An 18,423-nucleotide genomic window follows, 5' to 3' on the forward strand; every position below is an offset into this window, starting at 1 on the left:
CGAAGTGCTGACTACTGGGCTGGTGATACCATCGGGGACGAAACGTCCACCAGCAGTTGCATCGACCCAGTGGTGTAAATAGTTATCAAAAGTACCAGGATTATAATTTAGTATGCCAGACGCGCGCTTCGTCTACATAAGACTCATTAGTGACGCTTATATCAAAAAAGTTATAAAGCGAAACAAGTCCAAAGTTGAATAGCACTGAGGATCCAAAATTCCAAAAGGTGGTGCCAATTACGGCTAAGGTAATATATTCCCGGAACAAGAAAATCCTTAGTTTTTCGAAAAATTCAAAGTTTTGTAAACAGGAAACTTATAAAAATGACCACATAATTGATGTTCATGTCAACACCGAAGTGCTGACTAAAACTATTATAATTTCAATTTCCTCATATCTTAAATATTCAGAAATAATGAATCAACAAACGAGATGAGATTACTTTATGCTCATCTTAGTCGGGACACACAATCGTACAACTATGTCTGTCCGTGCTTCTGTCTGTCTTTCAGCAAAACAGTGACGAATCAAAAGTAAGAAAAATGCGGTCAAGCGTGACGCGAACAAAAAATTACACCTATTGTCAAATATAAAGAGAGTCAAATGTTTTTCGTAAGAGTTTGTTGTTTCTCGTTTTGTATAAAGATAAGACCTTTCTTTATTAAAAGGTTTAACATTGGTCATGTTAGGGGCCCTTTAATATGTATTGCAGATAAATTCATTATAGATACCAGAATCAAAATTTTATATATACGCCAGACGCGCGTTTTGTCTACAAAAGATTCATCAGTGACGCTCGAATCAAATAAATGTGAAAAGGGCCATACTTTGACCTTCAATGGTTTACTTTTTACAAATTGTGACTTGGATGGCTAGTTGTCTTCTTGGCACTCATACCACATTATCTTATATCTTAATTATCTATAAGTTAGCCGGTGTCATTTTAGATTTTACTTTTTCTTATAATAAAACACACATGCAACTACGCATCCCATATTCCATGATAGGACCCGCCACCATTACTTTTGGTGCTGTATTGAACATTTTTACACAATCTTCGTCAAACTGTAATCAATGCCAGTGTTTCATTATACGTTTCTATATTTTTCGTATATATGGATTAATTTTAGTTATTAAAACTAACGGAATAGTTTGTTGCTTTTTTTCTTTTTTTCTTTTTCTAAATCGATCGATTACCCACCTTACCCGATATACACTCACGCATAAGTAGCATTGTTTGAAACGGTCTGCAACATAAACTGAATTTCAAACAACAAGGCCATGTAATGACTTGATTGATAGATGTTGTGAATCTAACCATTAATTAAATTTCGTCAAATCAAAACATAAAAGCACGCGAAAGTAATGTGTTTCTATACCTAATGTGTATATAGTCATTTATAACTTTAAAACAACTCTGAAGGATAAGTACTTTTTTACATAACAGTTGCCCCTGATAAAACAAGCGTACCCACTTGTATGTTTATCCATCTGATGAGTTAAGCCTTTGCTAACTGATTTTGATAGTTCGTTCTTATATTGTACTGTTATACCACTGTTCCAGGTTAGGGGAGGGTTGGGATCCCGCTAACATGTTTAACCCCGCAACATTATTTATGTATGTGCCTGTCTCAAGTCAGGAGCCTGTAATTCAGGGGTTTTCGTTTGTTTATGTGTTACATATTTGTTTTTCGTTAATTTTTTTTACATAAATAAGGCCGTTATTTTTCTCGTTTGAATTGTTTACATTGTCTTATCGGGGCCTATTATAGCTGACTATGCGGTATGGGCTTTGCTCATTGTTTAAGGCCGTACGGTGACCTATAAGTGTTAATGTCTATGTCATTTTGGTCTTTTGTGGATAGTTGTCTCATACTCCATTCTCAACGAATATTCATAAGTTCCGCCTAAAATTTCAAATCGAGGCTAAGGTCGGTAAATCGAACAAAGATGGACGCCGAAAAAACATGCAAATCCAAAGGGAACGATAAGCACTGTTGTGTGCCGTTATGTAATGGCAACGGGCGGAGGCACTTGGAATTGTCGTTCCACAGGTTCCCCAAAACAGACAACATAAGAAATCTGTGGATACAAGCAATAAGAAGGGATCCAGGGCCCATGTTCAACGTAATAATTACCAAATTATCGGTGTCGTATAAACATCGCATGTTGTCTTTGTTGATGTACATAAGTTATAAGTCAAGGTTCAGTTGAATGAAAATGATTGTTTCTACTGCATTCATCACCGATACTGAACATTTTAAATTAAATTTTGAATATTTTAATAACGGGAAAAGCATTATTGTTATGACAAGTCAGTTTATAGATAATGATAATACCATGTAGTCTGTAGAAATGTGTAGTGAAATGGAACCATGTCAACTATTCACTTGCTAGCTAGTTCTCAACCAACCTGTACCCTACATGTATATTTACACACTCATACATTTTTTGTACTTCTACCAACTTGTAACCTGTATTTATTATTCTATTATATTATAAATATAATTAACGTGCATTATATATATATACATATATATACAACTCGTCTAAACATCAACCCAACAATGATAGATCTGTAATTTTATTCTTACCTAGCCGGGATTCAAACCCATGCTACTGAGATATCATGACACTAAATTGACTGCACTGTAGCCGTCCCGCTATACTTGGTATTTCTTTCATACAATATTGAAACTTACACTAATAATCGTTTCTAAGTTTGTAAAAGTTTGAGTTCTCATGCTCCCTTTAACATAATTAACTGAGTTTCTTTTTATGAAGAAGGTAAAAGATACATTTTTGTACCTGATGAACATTCAAACTCACAAGTAAAAAAAACATCAGACAAAACCCTTGCTTAAAAAGAAAATTTTAAAGACATTTATATTATTATCTGTGAAAAGGATAACCAACTTGTGATGGTCCATAACATTTACGAAGACAAGTGATCAGATGACTTCCAACCTCACCACCTGTAACATTAAGCCTAGGAATCATTCACGTTTAAATATAAAATGCAAAGGATATATTCCATGATTTTGGTCAAACAATGTAATTTTTTTGATGATTGCAGCTTTTCAACAAGTCATTTATTTATATCTAACTACATCATTGTACATATATATATATTAAATGTAACTCAATTATATAGAAATAATGAATATAAATCCTAAAACTATTCAATTTCAGATCAGTGATCAAACAGTTCTTTGCTCAAGACATTTTAAACTCACTGATTTTAAATGGACACCTGTAAGAAAGACACTGAAACCAGACAGTGTTCCGTCGATCTTTGACTGGTCCAACCAAGTAACACCGCGGAGGGAACTTTTTAAACACCCAGTGCCACAGAAAAGGCCAAGACCAGAATATGAAGATGAAGCTGGAGATAATGCTGAAGATCTAGGTTGTGAACCGATTCCAGAGATTCAAGATGGAGATTTAAGCTTATGGTAATTATTACATTGTACATAATATATGTATATTGTTTCATAATCATGATGATAAAGACAAAAACATATCTGCTGGTCAGATTTTTTGATGTATTGTCTATATTTAATTCATTTATATTTAATTTTTTCTCTCAAATACATTTTGTATATACTAAAAATTGTGTATAACAATATAAAATGTAATTTGCATTAAAGATATATAGAATAATTAATTTTTTCAGTCTTTTTTATCAGAATTCTGTGATAGATTATGATTTATAGTTTGATGAGCTGAAAGTAAACACGACCCTAAATCATTCTCAAGATGATTATTCAGTTGTCAAACTGCTTCTTTATAATCAGTTTGCAATTGTAATTAATTATTTTGAATGAGTTAATTTACATCATGTACTGCTGCTGGACAGAGAGATGCTGGATCATCATAGTACTACGGTATGGGACCTTAAAAATCTGTTGTTACACATCTGCTGGTCAGTTGGAGTCTTCAATAGAATCAAGGTATATTATGTATATATATATGACTTTCCAATACTATCTCGAGAAAGTTCTCAAACATGTTAGTTTTTTTGTTGCTTCTTTAAATTTATATGCAGTCTCCAATTATAAATTTAAAGTATGATACACTTGATGTGTCACCTTCAGAAATTTTTGCAGACACTCAGCATTCTTATGCAAATTCAGTGGTTGTTGTGTTATATATATTGTTTCAAATAATATATCAATAAACCTAATACAGTACTCATAATCATCTAAATAAAAAGACATAACCAAAACTATTCATTTTAATCAAATTTTATCACCAATTAATTACAATATTTATGAGTATAACACTGTTGCTTAGCCATTACCGTACATAATATACATATATATATATATGATACTTTTATGTTCATGAATGTCAATTGTTTTGCAGTGCATTTGATGAAATTTCTTCATCAAGATTTATTGAACTAGAAAAGAAATTATAGGAAAAAGAGGAAGAAATAAAGCGGCTACAGGATAAATTACAAATTGAAAGATTTGGCATTTTCAGATTTGCCAAAGATGACTCAATGATTTTGTTTTATACTGGATTTGTATCAAAGTCCATGTTCACTACATTTTTTAATTTCATTAAACCTGCTGCTAATTCCATGACAAGCTATTATTATAAATCTGTAGATAATGTTAATGTTACTATTGGAAGACAAAGAAATATGTTACTTATTGATGAACTTTTTATGTTTTTATGTAGACTAAAGTGTGGGCTCCTTACTCAAGATTTGGCGGTACGATTTAATTGTCATATATCTACAGTTAGTCGTAAGATAATTACTTGGTCTAATTTTTTATATTTTGTATTAGGTAGCTTTAATATATGGCCGAATAAGTATAACATTGAAGCTAAAATGCCAGCTGTTTTTAGAATGTTGTATCCAAGTACTAGAGTGGTCATTGATTGTACTGAGATAAAAACAGAGAGACCCTCATCCCTTGCACTTGGCTCAAAATGTTACTCTTCATATAAGAGTTCCCATACATGGAAAGGACTTGTGTGCCAATACTGTTGCATTTCAATGTCACTCCCCAAAATAAAATATTCAAAGATTAATTAATTTTCAATAATATATATATTTTTCAACAAGTGAAGTGAATATTGAAACTTATTTACCTACCCATCTTAACAACTTATTTTAAAGTTTTAAACCCCAGTCTTTTCTTCAATTAACATAAATGAGATTATTTCTTTGTAAAAACACCTAAAAGTCCTGTTGATTGTGAAATACAAATTAACATCAGTAATTTTTTTTAAAGAAAATGATAGAAGTAAAATATGTCCAATTTGCTTTTCATGTCTTTCCACACTTTCTCGTCAAATTTTACACACTCAAGATGGCTTTCATCTGAGCGACACACATAAAAATGGCACCATTTTAACCCAGTAACAGCCAGTTGCATCATAATTTGGTGGTAATAGTTATGATTTCTTTTCAATGTCCAGGTGTTATCATCACTTTTTGTCAGATAGATGCATTCCTCTAACTGCTTGACAGGACACTTGATCTCCAATAACCCGTAAGGTGGCACCATTAATGGGTTATATACCTTTCTGTCTGGGCTTGCTGCCAGCCAAGGAGAGAATGGGCTTACAATTATGCCACAAGGGTACACATTTACACTGTCATCTTGAAGCTGGAAGAAACACAAAAATGGTATAAAAAGCTACAAGTCGAATGAAATAGAAATAATAACAGAAATGTTATTGAACTTATAGTTTTTCTATCTAATTCATTTCAACAGTACTTAATCACTCATATAGACAATTTGTTGAAACAGTAATAAAAGTATTCATTCATTTCAGTACTTTTCCATTTTCCCCTGCAATCTTCAATTTTTGGTTGTTAATTATTCTCTACTGTTTTTGTCAATTATTCTTTTTTTCTGATATTTAATGTGGTACCCAACACCTTATCTAAAATTATGGCTCGTTTTATTTTCATAAAATTTGGACAAAGTATTTACTTTATCCCTTTGACAAAAATATAAAAATTAAAAAAAATTGAACCAACCGTTTTATCAGAAAAATTACACTGGTTATATAGCAGTTTGACAAGTACTTATTTTGATCATCGAGAAGCTTAATATTCCCTAAACAACACAACTTAATTAAAACGTTTAGCTGATTTTGCAGAGTTTTCTCACTGTAGTGTTAGATACCACCTTAAGCAATCCAATAATCTCTTTTCTTTATTTTTTATTCATTTTACTGTTTATTTGGCTTATTATTCTCCAATATGTAAACCCCATGCACACTCTTGTACACTTAAAAATGTATTACAATACATGCAGTACAATTCATTTGTGTTACATAAATGTTTACCTTATTAGGTCACAAACTTTAAGCCGTGAATGAACATACTTTGGATGAATTTATGGTGAAAAGTAAAGAAGAATTAGTATATACATGTATAACTACAGAAACTGTATAATAGGCTATAAAATAGTAATTTCAAATACCTTGGCATATTCATTGGCAGCTACAGCCTCAAACAACAACCCATGTCTCATACTTTCTGTTACAACTTTACGAGTTGTTTTTAATCTTGCAACTAAAGGATCATTATCTGAAAAAATAAAACAATGTCTGGTTTTCATTATTCAGCATTTTATAAAAATAATATCTGGTATTCATTATTCAGCATTTTATTAAAATAACATTAACTGTGTCTACTTGTAAAGAGAAGATTAGAGTTTTTATCTATAGATTTTTAACATTAGGATACTATTCATCATTGTTCGATCCATGTATATATATGTTTGTTTGTATTTTATGTTAGCAAATTTTTTTAAGTTGACAATTATCATACAATTTGCAATGTTCTATCCAACAAGTCCTTTCCAAGTGTGCATTACACATGTATGCTATCTGGTTTATATCATAATTAAGCAAATATTTTTAATGTAAATAGTCCTTCATCTGCTTCATTTGAACTCTGTTCGATATCTACATGTATCCTACTGGCATTCATACAACATATCATAATTTTTATTATTGATGAAATCTTTTCTAATTTAATAAGATATATACTGTATAAAAATTCATTGACACTATCTAATGAATGGTCTTTTTTAAAAATATGTTGCTACACATATAGATGTTAATCAATTATTAGTATACTCAATTCAATTCAATATTTATAATAATTTATGTTTGAATATATATATATATATATATAGATTTTGCATATGGACCTCCTTTTACATTTAAATATTGTACAATGTATATGTACTTCATGACACCCAATGCAATGAAGTGATAAATAAATGTTGATAAATGTCACTTTTTTGTTTTTTTTACATTAGGTATCTTGTTGACATCATTAAAATTTTATACTTTAAAGAAATGTTCTTTAACTTGTGGCAAATGTGTGCAATTTTTTCTATATACATGTACAAACCGGCTCTTCTTTTTAGCTCACCTGGCCCGAAGGGCCAAGTGAGCTTTTCTCATCACTTGGCGTCCGTCGTCCGTCGTCCGTCGTCGTCCGTCGTCCGTCGTCGTCCGTCGTCCGTCGTCCGTCGTCGTCGTCCGTCGTCGTTAACTTTTACAAAAATCTTCTCCTCTGACACTACTGGGCCAAATCAAACCAAACTTGGCCACAATCATCTTTGGGGTATCTAGTTTAAAAAATGTGTGGCGTGACCCGGTCAACCAACCAAGATGGCCGCCACGGCTAAAAATAGAACATAGGGGTAAAATGCAGTTTTTGGCTTATAACTCAAAAACCAAAGCATTTAGAGCAAATCTGACGGGGTAAAAATGTTTATCAGGTCAAGATCTATCTGCCCTGAAATTTTCAGATGAATCGGTCAATCGGTTGTTGGGTTGCTGCCCCTGAATTGGTAATTTTGAGGAAATTTTGCTGTTTTTGGTTATTATCTTGAATATTATTATAGATAGAGATAAACTGTAAACAGCAATAATGTTCAGCAAAGTAAGATCTACAAATAAGTCAACATGACCAAAATGGTCAGTTGACCCGTTTAGGAGTTATTGCCCTTTATAGTCAATTTTTAACCATTTTTCGTTAATTAAAGTAATCTTTTACAAAAATCTTCTCCTCTGAAACTACTGGGCCAAATTAATCCAAACTTGGCCACAATCATCTTTGGGGTATCTAGTTTAAAAAATGTGTGGCGTGACCTGGTCAACCAACCAAGATGGCCGCCACCGCTAAAAATAGAACATAGGGGTAAAATGCAGTTTTTGGCTTATAACTCAAAAACCAAAGCATTTTGAGGAAATCTGACAGGGATAAAAATGTTAATCAGGTCAAGATCTATCTGCCCTGAAATTTTCAGATGAATCGGTCAATCGGTTGTTGGGTTGCTGCCCCTGAATTGGTAATTTTGAGGAAATTTTGCTGTTTTTGGTTATTATCTTGAATATTATTATAGATAGAGATAAATTGTAAACAGCAATAATGTTCAGCAAAGTAAGATCTACAAATAAGTCAACATGACCAAAATGGTCAGTTGACCCCTTTAGGAGTTATTGCCCTTTATAGTCAATCTTTAACCATTTTTCATAAATCTAAGTAATCTTTTACAAAATCTCCACTGAAACTACTAGGCCACAATCATCTTTGGGGTATCTAGTTTGAAAAATGTGTCCCATGACCTGGCCATTCAACCAAGATGGCCGCCACGGCTAAAAATAGAACATAGGGGTAAAATGCAGTTTTTGGCTTATAACTATGAATTCAAAGCATCTAGAGCAAATCTGACAAGAAGTTAAATTGTTAATCAAGTCAATATCTATCTGCCCTGAATTTTTCAGATGAATTGGACAACTGGTTGTTGGGTTGCTGCCCTCCAATTGGTAATTTTTAAAGAAATTTTGCCGTTTTTGGTTATCTTGAATACTATTATAGATAGCGATAAACTGTAAACAGCAATAATGTTCAGCAAAGTAAGATCTACAAATAAGTCAACATGACCTAAATGGTCAATTGACCCCTTAAGGAGTTATTGCCCTTTATAGTCAATTTTTAACAATTTTCATTAATTTGGTAAATATATGTAAATTTTTACCAAATATAGTTCTCTGTGACTAATGGGCAAAGTTCATTATAGATATAATTGTAAGAAGCAAAATCGTTCAGTAAAGTAAGAACTTCAAACACATCACCATCACCAAAATACAATTTTGTCATGAATCCATTTGTGTCCTTTGTTTAATATGCACATAGACCAAGGTGAGCGACACAGGCTCTTTAGAGCCTCTAGTTACGATATCCCCAGCTACCGATGCTGTTAATCTATCTTTGCGGATAGCATGCCACTTAGGATCGACACTCTGAAGACGGGTCATTTCTTCTATGTTGTGGCTCTCCTCAGCAGTTACACATATAGAGTCCAAACTGGTGCACTTTTTCTGATCTAAAACTGGATTCAATTCATTGACCATCAGGTTCTCAATAGGCAAAAGGGGAAAATCTGCATCTAAGACATTCAGAATGAAATGGCTAGATAACTTTTGCTGGTAGCTAATTGGTGATCCTTTGGGATATTTTCCAAATCTGGTCTCAATCATGTTACATGTAGATGTATTGTGGTGTGAAGAGACCGACAACAAAAGACAGGTGTTATCTATGTCTGCTATTGCAGAACATAAATCAGATACAGGAGGCAGAGGTACTTTAATAGGATTGTAGAGGGTAGACCTTAATCCTCTTGGTTGCCTGTACGGTGATTGTGTGTCGTAGCCTACTACAATAACATCATCTGCTGTATTTCCCTTTACCTTTTCACCTCTGGGCATGTGCCAGGATTGTGGCAATGAAGTCTTTAAAACATCAGTTGGTATAGATCTGTAATTACTGGTCTTCATATGAGCTAAGCTGTACAATAAACCAGTTACATGGCCACACGTTCCCAATTTTCCAATTGCACATGAGCATTTACTCTCCTGTAGAATAGGTCCATCCAATAAAATGATCTGCAAAAATAATCATTGTTATACATGCATACATAATTACAAGCAGAAAATGCCTTTACATATATATATTAAATGTTTTATAAGTCAAAGGACATGTACATATAAGAAACAGAGATGTGGGGTGTACACAAATTACCATAAGACAGCAACCAAACTACAAACACAACCAAAATCAAATATAGAGGTCCATACAGCTGTAATACAATGTGGCAAGCTTTTAAAAAAAGTTGTCCAGTCTATATAAAAGTTTCATTAATATTAAACAGAAACAATAATAAACTACTGAAAGATGTTGAGATGTATACAGTATCAATTCATGTTATATATGGAGTAAACCATAAAATACTGTATCATAGAAAGCTCAAAGTTCTTAACTGGCTTGATACGAAACCAGGCTGTATTAAATTCTAAATGTCATGAATGTATGAATTTTTGCAAAAGTGAAATATTGCTTACAACATCAAAGAGCAGTTAACACTGTCTATACTCCTTGTCGAGGATTCGAACCTCGATTTCTCATCAAAGATGGGTGTAATTGCCAATTAACTAACAAGGATTGTGTATAGATGTAATTAGTGTTAACATACTAAGAAATTATCACATAATTTTACATTGATATAAAAATTAACTGAAACACTTTCAATTGATTTCTTAAATTTCATTGTGTGGCATCATAAGCCGTTGCCGTTGTAGAACTACTGAAAAGTTAAAGAATAAAAATAAACATGATAGAAGAAACCAGATTAAAAATGGCCAAAAATAATCCTTGTGTAATGTTCATATCAAAATTATTCATACATCTGCTTTTACTTTTCAGACAATTAAATTTGTTTTTCATAAACACCAGATTCTCATGTGTAACAGATGATTCATGAATAACATGAATAAGTAAAATTTAAACTTTTTACATAAATATAATTCAATTTGTCATTATCTAATGAATCTCCATTCTCGCACTAAAAACAGTCATCAATTGAACTTTTTTTGGTCTATCTAATTCTTTTTATAATAAAGATATACTCTCAGATGTTGATTTTATATCAAATAACATACCTCAATGTCATGTGGGCTTTCATTCTTTCTCTGTGACCTGTGGCACTTCCCTTTCACTAGGCATCCATTATCTACTTTATGCACTGAAAAAGACAAAGAAGTTCGTGCAAAATACAGGCAGTTACTCCTTATATACATGTATATTCATGTACTGTACATGTATGTATACACTCGTACCAAACCTGTTTTACATGTAATTACATTGTATCAAGAAATTGAACAGTATTACAGTTTTTAATTACTTAAAGTCAAGTAATCAAACCTCTGTTAAACTTGTATGTACAAAAATGTATATACATGTATGCTAGCAGTTTGAATTTATTAATGTCGTTTAAGGAGGGTTTGTCAGTTTGTGGCATATGGGCATACATGTACCACATCTCATTTTTATATATGTCTAATAAAGTTCCTAGTCCAAATAATTATGATGTCTTGGAAGGCTATTTAAAATTTTTGCTTTGATACCTTCCTGCGAGTAAGACGCCAAAGAAAAAAAATATAATAGCCTTTCAAGATGTCATGATTATTTGGATTTATAAAGTTCCATGAAGTCACAAATAACTTCAGCCACATCATGCACATGAAGCTCTTCATCCTTTGTACAGATTCAATCCTTTTTATTAAATGGAAATTGTACATGTTGCTTGCTAGTATATATTTGTAAAGTATAAAAGTAGTGGGAGGAAGAAAGTTTTATGTCTTTGTAAAGGGAGTCAGAGTCCCATCAAAAATATTGGAACTGTAATTTCGTTGATAAAATCGCCTGAAGAATTCTTAATTTCAGCGAAAAACATAGAGAAAAATTGAGGAAACAAATGGATGGAAGACGTTTGTATTTAGAGTATTTTTTCGTTAAAACAAGAGAAGAGGACAATTGACACATGTACAAAAATGTAAATAAACACTGAAAGGCGGAAGTTGAACAAAAGTCAATAACTTACCAGTAATATTTGTAACGTACTTCTCGCTGAAGTACTTATAACCCTTTGATACTTCTTTAATTCCAAGGCTCTGGCTACTGCCTTTAATTACATCTTCAACAAATCCAAATGTTATTGGTGGAACGATCGTTAAATCGTGTGTTCCACAACTGTCTTGTAAGCGATCTTGTTTATCGGCCATGTTGCAAGAATACGACCTTAACCTCGTTCTGATAATTATATGAATATTCATGACATCTCATTAAGAATGGAGTATTGTCAATCATACCACATCTCCTTTTTTATATGTATTGTAAACGAGGTCACATGATACACGTATTTTCTACATTTTTTTTCTACAAGACGATTTATTCATTGTTTAAGGAATGATAACACATTTTACAAAAATATGGCTTATAAGACGACGCAAGTTGTCTTTCTTGTACAAAACACTGTTCCAGATAAAAGACGGTTAAGACGTAAGCATTTATAATTAAGAGGTGGGGCAGGAAACAATTGCTGGATGAATACAATCAATAGATGATTATAAAGATCGCATTTTAAGATTAATAAATTACGGAACTTGTTAGCTGTGCCCGAAATATTGTTTTTCGGACACATTAAATTTATATTTTTTCATACATAATTATGAAATTTGATAATATTCAAAATCATGGGCTCGCAAAATATTACTGGAAATATTATCTAATCTCAAATGGATTTTCATAAAGCAGTCGAATTTAGCCAATTCTATAATATTATGGAGTTCGCTAAGTGTCCCGACTGTTTTTATTTTCTGGTTTTGGTAATTACAGGGAGAGTTCAAACACAAACTTTCCTGTCTGAAGCGTTAGGTAAACGTTTATTTCGAACAATTTTTCGTTCCGACGGAAGGCGTATCTGCAAGCAATGTGTTTTACGGCAACAATATTATGAGATTTGATAATGATACATTAGGGAGATCAATAAAGTAGGTGTGTATAGTTGCTATTCTTGAAAATTTAAACGTTTGTTTTAAACGTCTAATTCGCGACTTTTTTTCAAATAGTGAACCAGCTTCGAAAATTTCACTATGACATGCAATGATCTGATGAAAGACAACTCTTCTAAAAAACGAACGAGAAAAAAACATCCAAATAACTCACAACTTTTTTGGAAGGCCGGTGACATATCCCTTTTTTCTATTTACACAAAATACTTTCCATCTTGAAATCTTTATGAGGAAAACGCTGGTAAATAATTTATAATACTGGAAACGTTTTTCATTCTTACGCTATGTTGTTTTTGCGGGGATGAAATACATTATATCTATTAAAATCAAATCGATCCGAATATAAAACTAATAAATCATTAACTGATAGATACAGATATCTAGTGTTTAACGAGAAACACGAATTATCCTGGTAGGTTTGATTTAAGGGTTTTTTTTTTAAACTTTCAATAACAAGCATATATCATGTATATAATAAGGAAACATCTGAGGTTGATACATTGACAAAACCAAATCGGCGACGAATTTTTCGTCGTCAAATTTTGGTCCTAAAATCATGACATACCTTTACACAAAAGACAAATCACAGTTCTATTAAAAATACAGATTTTCCATTGCATAACTGTGTCCCATATTTGTACGTCGACAAGTAAAACTAAACAAAATTTACGACAGGAATGTCTGTGTACCTGTGCACGGGTCTACTTTAAACCGTAATTGGGTCATCTATAGTAAAGGTTGTAAATTGAATTGCTGTTATGTATGAATGAAAGTTACATGTACTTTAAACCGTAATTGGTATGCCTATAGTGTATTATTGTTATTAATGAATGAAAGTTACAGGTGCTTTATTGAGAATGAACAATGCATATTAGATACATTAGCATTAATTATATGGTTTCGGTCAGGCAGACCGAACAGAGAGAATTCTCTCTTTTTGTATTGTATTGTATTTTTGATATGTTTTTCTGTATTTTTCCACTTAAGTATATGCTTTTCAACTTCGTGCTTGTTTGGCTTTATAAATATTTTGATATGAGCGTCACCGATGAGTATTGTGTAGACGAAACATGCGTCTGGCGTACTAAATTATAAACCTGGTACCTTTGATAACTATTTACACCACTCGGTCGATGCCGCTGCTGGTAGATAAATAAAGACAACAGTAGTATACCGATGTTCAAACTCATAAATCAATGGACAAAAAACAAAATCGGGGTAACAAACTAAAACTGAGGGAAACACATTAAATATAAGAGGAGAACAACGACACAACACTACAATGTAACACACACAGAAACGGACCAAGCAACAGACAAAAGGTATCACCAGCCCAGTAGTCAACATTTCGATGTTGACATAAATATCAATAATGGGGTCATCTTTATAAATTTCCTGTTTTACACTTTTTTAAATTTTGGATCCTAAATGCTGTTCAACTTCGTATTTGTTTGGCTTTATAAATATTTTGATATGAACGTCACTGATGAGTCTTGTGTAGACGAAACGCGCGTCTGGCGTACTAAATTTTAATCCAGTTACCTAATAATGATAACTAATTATACAATGTTCAACTACGTTAAGTGTATTACATATGAAATTAATAACACTGTAAAGCTAAAACTAGATAATGGCTAATTATTGTATCAATTTAACTTCTCTTAATGTAAATGGCTTTGGAAATGATTTTAATCGCAAATCCATGTTTCTTTGCTTGAAAAAAATTCAAAGCGATATCATTTTCTTGCAAGAAACACACAGTATTGAATCATATAAGCTATATGGAAAAGGGAATGAGGTGTAGATATTTATTTTTCGCACGGGGCAACGAAAGGTGTTACTATTTTGTTTAACAGCTCAACAGACTATACATGATTTTAAAATAACAGATGAAAACGGAAGGTATTTCATTCTAACTGTTGAAATTGATAACAAAGATTTTGTTTTTGTAAATTATTATGCGCCCACCAAACATTTTGAAAATGAACAAGTTGGATATATTAAAAAAATCAAGATTTTGTAAATCGAAAAGTTAGATCAAAAACTTATTTTGGGTGGAGATTTTAATACGATATTAAATCCATCTTTAGACAGAATGGGTGGTTCAAAAAATAACACACCTGTCAAATATACGAGTTAATCATAAAATGTTATAGAAGAGTTTGAGTTACGTGATATTTGGAGGACACAAAATGTTGATTCTAGATTATATACTTGGCGTCAAAGAACTCCTCTTATACAATGTCGCCTAGATTTTTGGTTGAAATCGAATTTTTTGTCAAGCAGTGTTTTAAAAACACCCATTGTCCCGTCTATAAAATCTGATCATAGTCTCATCAACTTGACACTGTCCGGCGAAAACTTTAGTGAGAGAGGTCCCGGTTTCTAGAAATTTAACTCGGGTTTATTGACAGATAAAGATTATGTGGATATGGTCAAAAATACTTTATCAGAATGTGATAATAAATATCACAATTTAGAAATACAAATTTGAAATGGGATACCATAAAAAGTGAAATAAGGGTCGCAACCGTCAAATATTCCAAATATAAAAACATAAAATTGCGGGAAAGAGTCCAATTTAAAAAAAGAAAAAACGACACGACGAAATTCAGAAAAATCTCTCTCGTACATATTTAGATAAAGATATATATACACTTTTGATTGAATTAGATATTGTTAAAGAAGATTTAGAGCAAATAGTAAACAATCAAACAAGTTGGGCTATTATACGATCACACTGCGAAGGCAATGAAAGACTTCAAAATATTTCTTATCATTAGAAAATCGCAATTATAAAAATAAATGTATTAACAAATTAGTTGTAAACGACATTGAAATTTTGTCACAAGAAAAAAATTTTAACGAAGAGAGACATTTCTACGAAAATTTGTTCTCATAAAAAAGACCCTGATAAATATTCAGGTGTTTCTAACTTTTTTTATTTAAATTTCATTCTTAAGCTTACAGATCTGGAAAAGGAAATATGCAATGAAGATATTTCAGAATCTGAATGCGTTCAAGTTTTAAAATCATTTAAAAACAATAAAAACCCTGGTACAGATGGGCTTACCGCTGAGTTTTTACAAATTTTTCTGGATTGATATAAAACATATATTTCAAAAAGCTATGAATATTCCTTCGAGACCGGAACCCTCTCAATAGGGGTATTCTGACTCTTATCCAAAGAAAGATCAAGATAGAACACTCTTGTCGAACTGGCGTCCTCTTTCTCTCTTAAATTTTGATTACAAATTATTAGCCAAAGTTATTGCGGAAAGAATGAAATTATTTCTTCCGAAACTTATAGTTTCGGACCAGACGGGATATGGTGCTGGTAGATACATTGGTGAAAATCTACGACTAATTGCTTATATTATTTTGTTTACTACTTTAAAAAATTATCCAGGGCTTAAAAAGTAAAATCACAAAAATACTGAACTCAGAGGAAAATCAATTCGGAAAGTCCATAATTACATGGCAAAATAAAATAACAAAACGCATCAAAAACGAATGGACAAGAACTGTCATATTCCTGACTTGGTACAGGCATTTTCAAATGTAGAAAATGGTGGATTGAACCTGGTTTTATAACTAGCTAAACCTCGCACTTGAATGACAGTCGCATCAAATTCCATTATATAGTCACCGATGCGTGAACAAAACAAACAGACACAAATAGGAAAAAATGTCAAAAATAGGGGGACAGCAGTCAACATTGTGTTATCATCTTAATAACTATAAAAACAACAAATGTAACGAAGAAGCACAAAAAGCCATACATCAAATTAACATCCTCATATTGATTATATTATACGATTTTATTTGTCTATGTAAAATGCACCCATCAATTTAAATTACTAGTCGATTTCGAAAGGGCGTTTGATACGCTAGAATGCAATTTATTCAAAAAGCATTGGTTTGTTTTAATTTTGGTAGCAAGTGTCGGAAATGGGTCTTAACTTAATACTCATATATATCTAATCGTGTCGTTAATAATGGATTTAGTTCTAGTCCATTCAAAATTGAGAGAGATGTTAGACAAGGGTGTCCTTTGCCTCCTTTTTTTTTATTTTGGCCGTTGAACTGCTGGCAATAGGTATTCGTAAGAACAATCAGATATCTGGTATAAAAATTGGGGATACTGAAATAAAAATTTCACAGTTTGCTGATAATACCACTTGTTTTTTTATTTTTATTTTCTTAATGCATTTCATGTTAGAAAAGAATTTATTCGGTTCAATCCGTTAACAAAGTTGAAAACGCGTATTTTTAACAGATCTTGGTACATGAAATGCATCAGGTTCATTAATTATAAAGGCGAATTTTTGTATCATGACGCTATTAACAAAAAATATAACCTGAATGTTACTTTTATTAAACCTGCTATACCACGTGACTGGAAAGATTTGTTATTACAACAACACATGTCACCTTACAGCAACTCCTTTGGGTTCGTTTTTGAGCATGAAAATAAAAAATGCCTATTAGTAAATTATTCGCAAAAGATCTATATTCACTTTTTATCGATCGGGGAAGTGTTTCTCCCTTTTCACAACAAAGGTGGGAAGAAAGTTTTAATATAGAAATTAGTGACGGAAAGTGGAACAATATTTATTCATGAGCTTTTAAATGTACTATAGAAAGCAAACTACAAGCTTTCCAATATAAAGTGTTACACAGAATAGTCTCACATAATTAATTGAAGTTATCTAATTAAATTTATTCTTGATATGATCATATATAATTAATGTATTTCAAAGTATCCTTTAAATGTATCATATACTGAGTATTCACATCATTTACTTGTAAAATTTTACTATGTCTTATTCAAACTATATGAATAGTATGACAATGCCATAAATATCATGTCAATCACTTAATATGTCTTGTAAAAATGTATGTATGCACTGTAGTTTGAACACCAAAAAGATCAATAAAAAAGAAAAAAAAAGAAAAAGAAAAATCACTGGTAGAACTGGATAGGTTGTTTAGCATTTAAAAGGTTCGAACATGAAAAACAAACACAATTGAATTGAGAAAACTAACGGCTTGAATTATAACAAAACAATCAAAGAAAACAGATATAACAGATATAAACCAATGACAAACACTGGGCTACAGGCTCCTGACTTAGAACAGGCACATAATATGATACCTGAAGCAAATTTGCAAAGGCACAACACAACATGCACAAGAACAAATTATTTAAACCAATACAGAAAAAACTGCAATAAACGATACCATAGTGTTACAGTTTATAATATATGAAGTAGTTCATAAATCATAAAAGATAGTTGGAAAAATCTTGACTCATGAGATTTTAACCAATCTTTGCAGGTTGATTTTATAATTTTGTTGACTCTATCTTACCACAGGCTCCCGACGTGGTGACAGATTAGAAATGTGGCGAGGTTTTACATGTTTGCAGGCGCAAACCCTTCACATAAAATGGTACGGTAGTGTTACAGTTTATACTATATAAGGGAGTTGATAAGAATACAATTTCATGATGATGCAGA

General features: G+C 32.0%; 1 protein-coding gene across 1 annotated transcript; it reads right to left on the reverse strand.

The window, feature by feature from the left end:
* Window positions 1–5,161: 5,161 nt before the first annotated feature.
* On the reverse strand, window positions 5,162–12,122 carry LOC143059251 (uncharacterized). The gene is made up of 6 exons (XM_076232726.1): window positions 11,932–12,122; window positions 10,991–11,073; window positions 9,230–9,937; window positions 7,395–7,410; window positions 6,454–6,560; window positions 5,162–5,628 (listed from the first exon to the last, which is right to left on the reverse strand). The coding sequence occupies exons 1-6, from the start codon at window positions 12,110–12,112 to the stop codon at window positions 5,245–5,247; spliced, it is 1,479 nt and encodes a 492-aa protein (XP_076088841.1). The 5' UTR covers window positions 12,113–12,122; the 3' UTR covers window positions 5,162–5,244.
* Window positions 12,123–18,423: the final 6,301 nt, after the last annotated feature.

This window comes from Mytilus galloprovincialis, chromosome 14 (genome assembly GCF_965363235.1).
Source record: "Mytilus galloprovincialis chromosome 14, xbMytGall1.hap1.1, whole genome shotgun sequence".
NCBI classification, from domain to species: domain Eukaryota; kingdom Metazoa; phylum Mollusca; class Bivalvia; order Mytilida; family Mytilidae; genus Mytilus; species Mytilus galloprovincialis.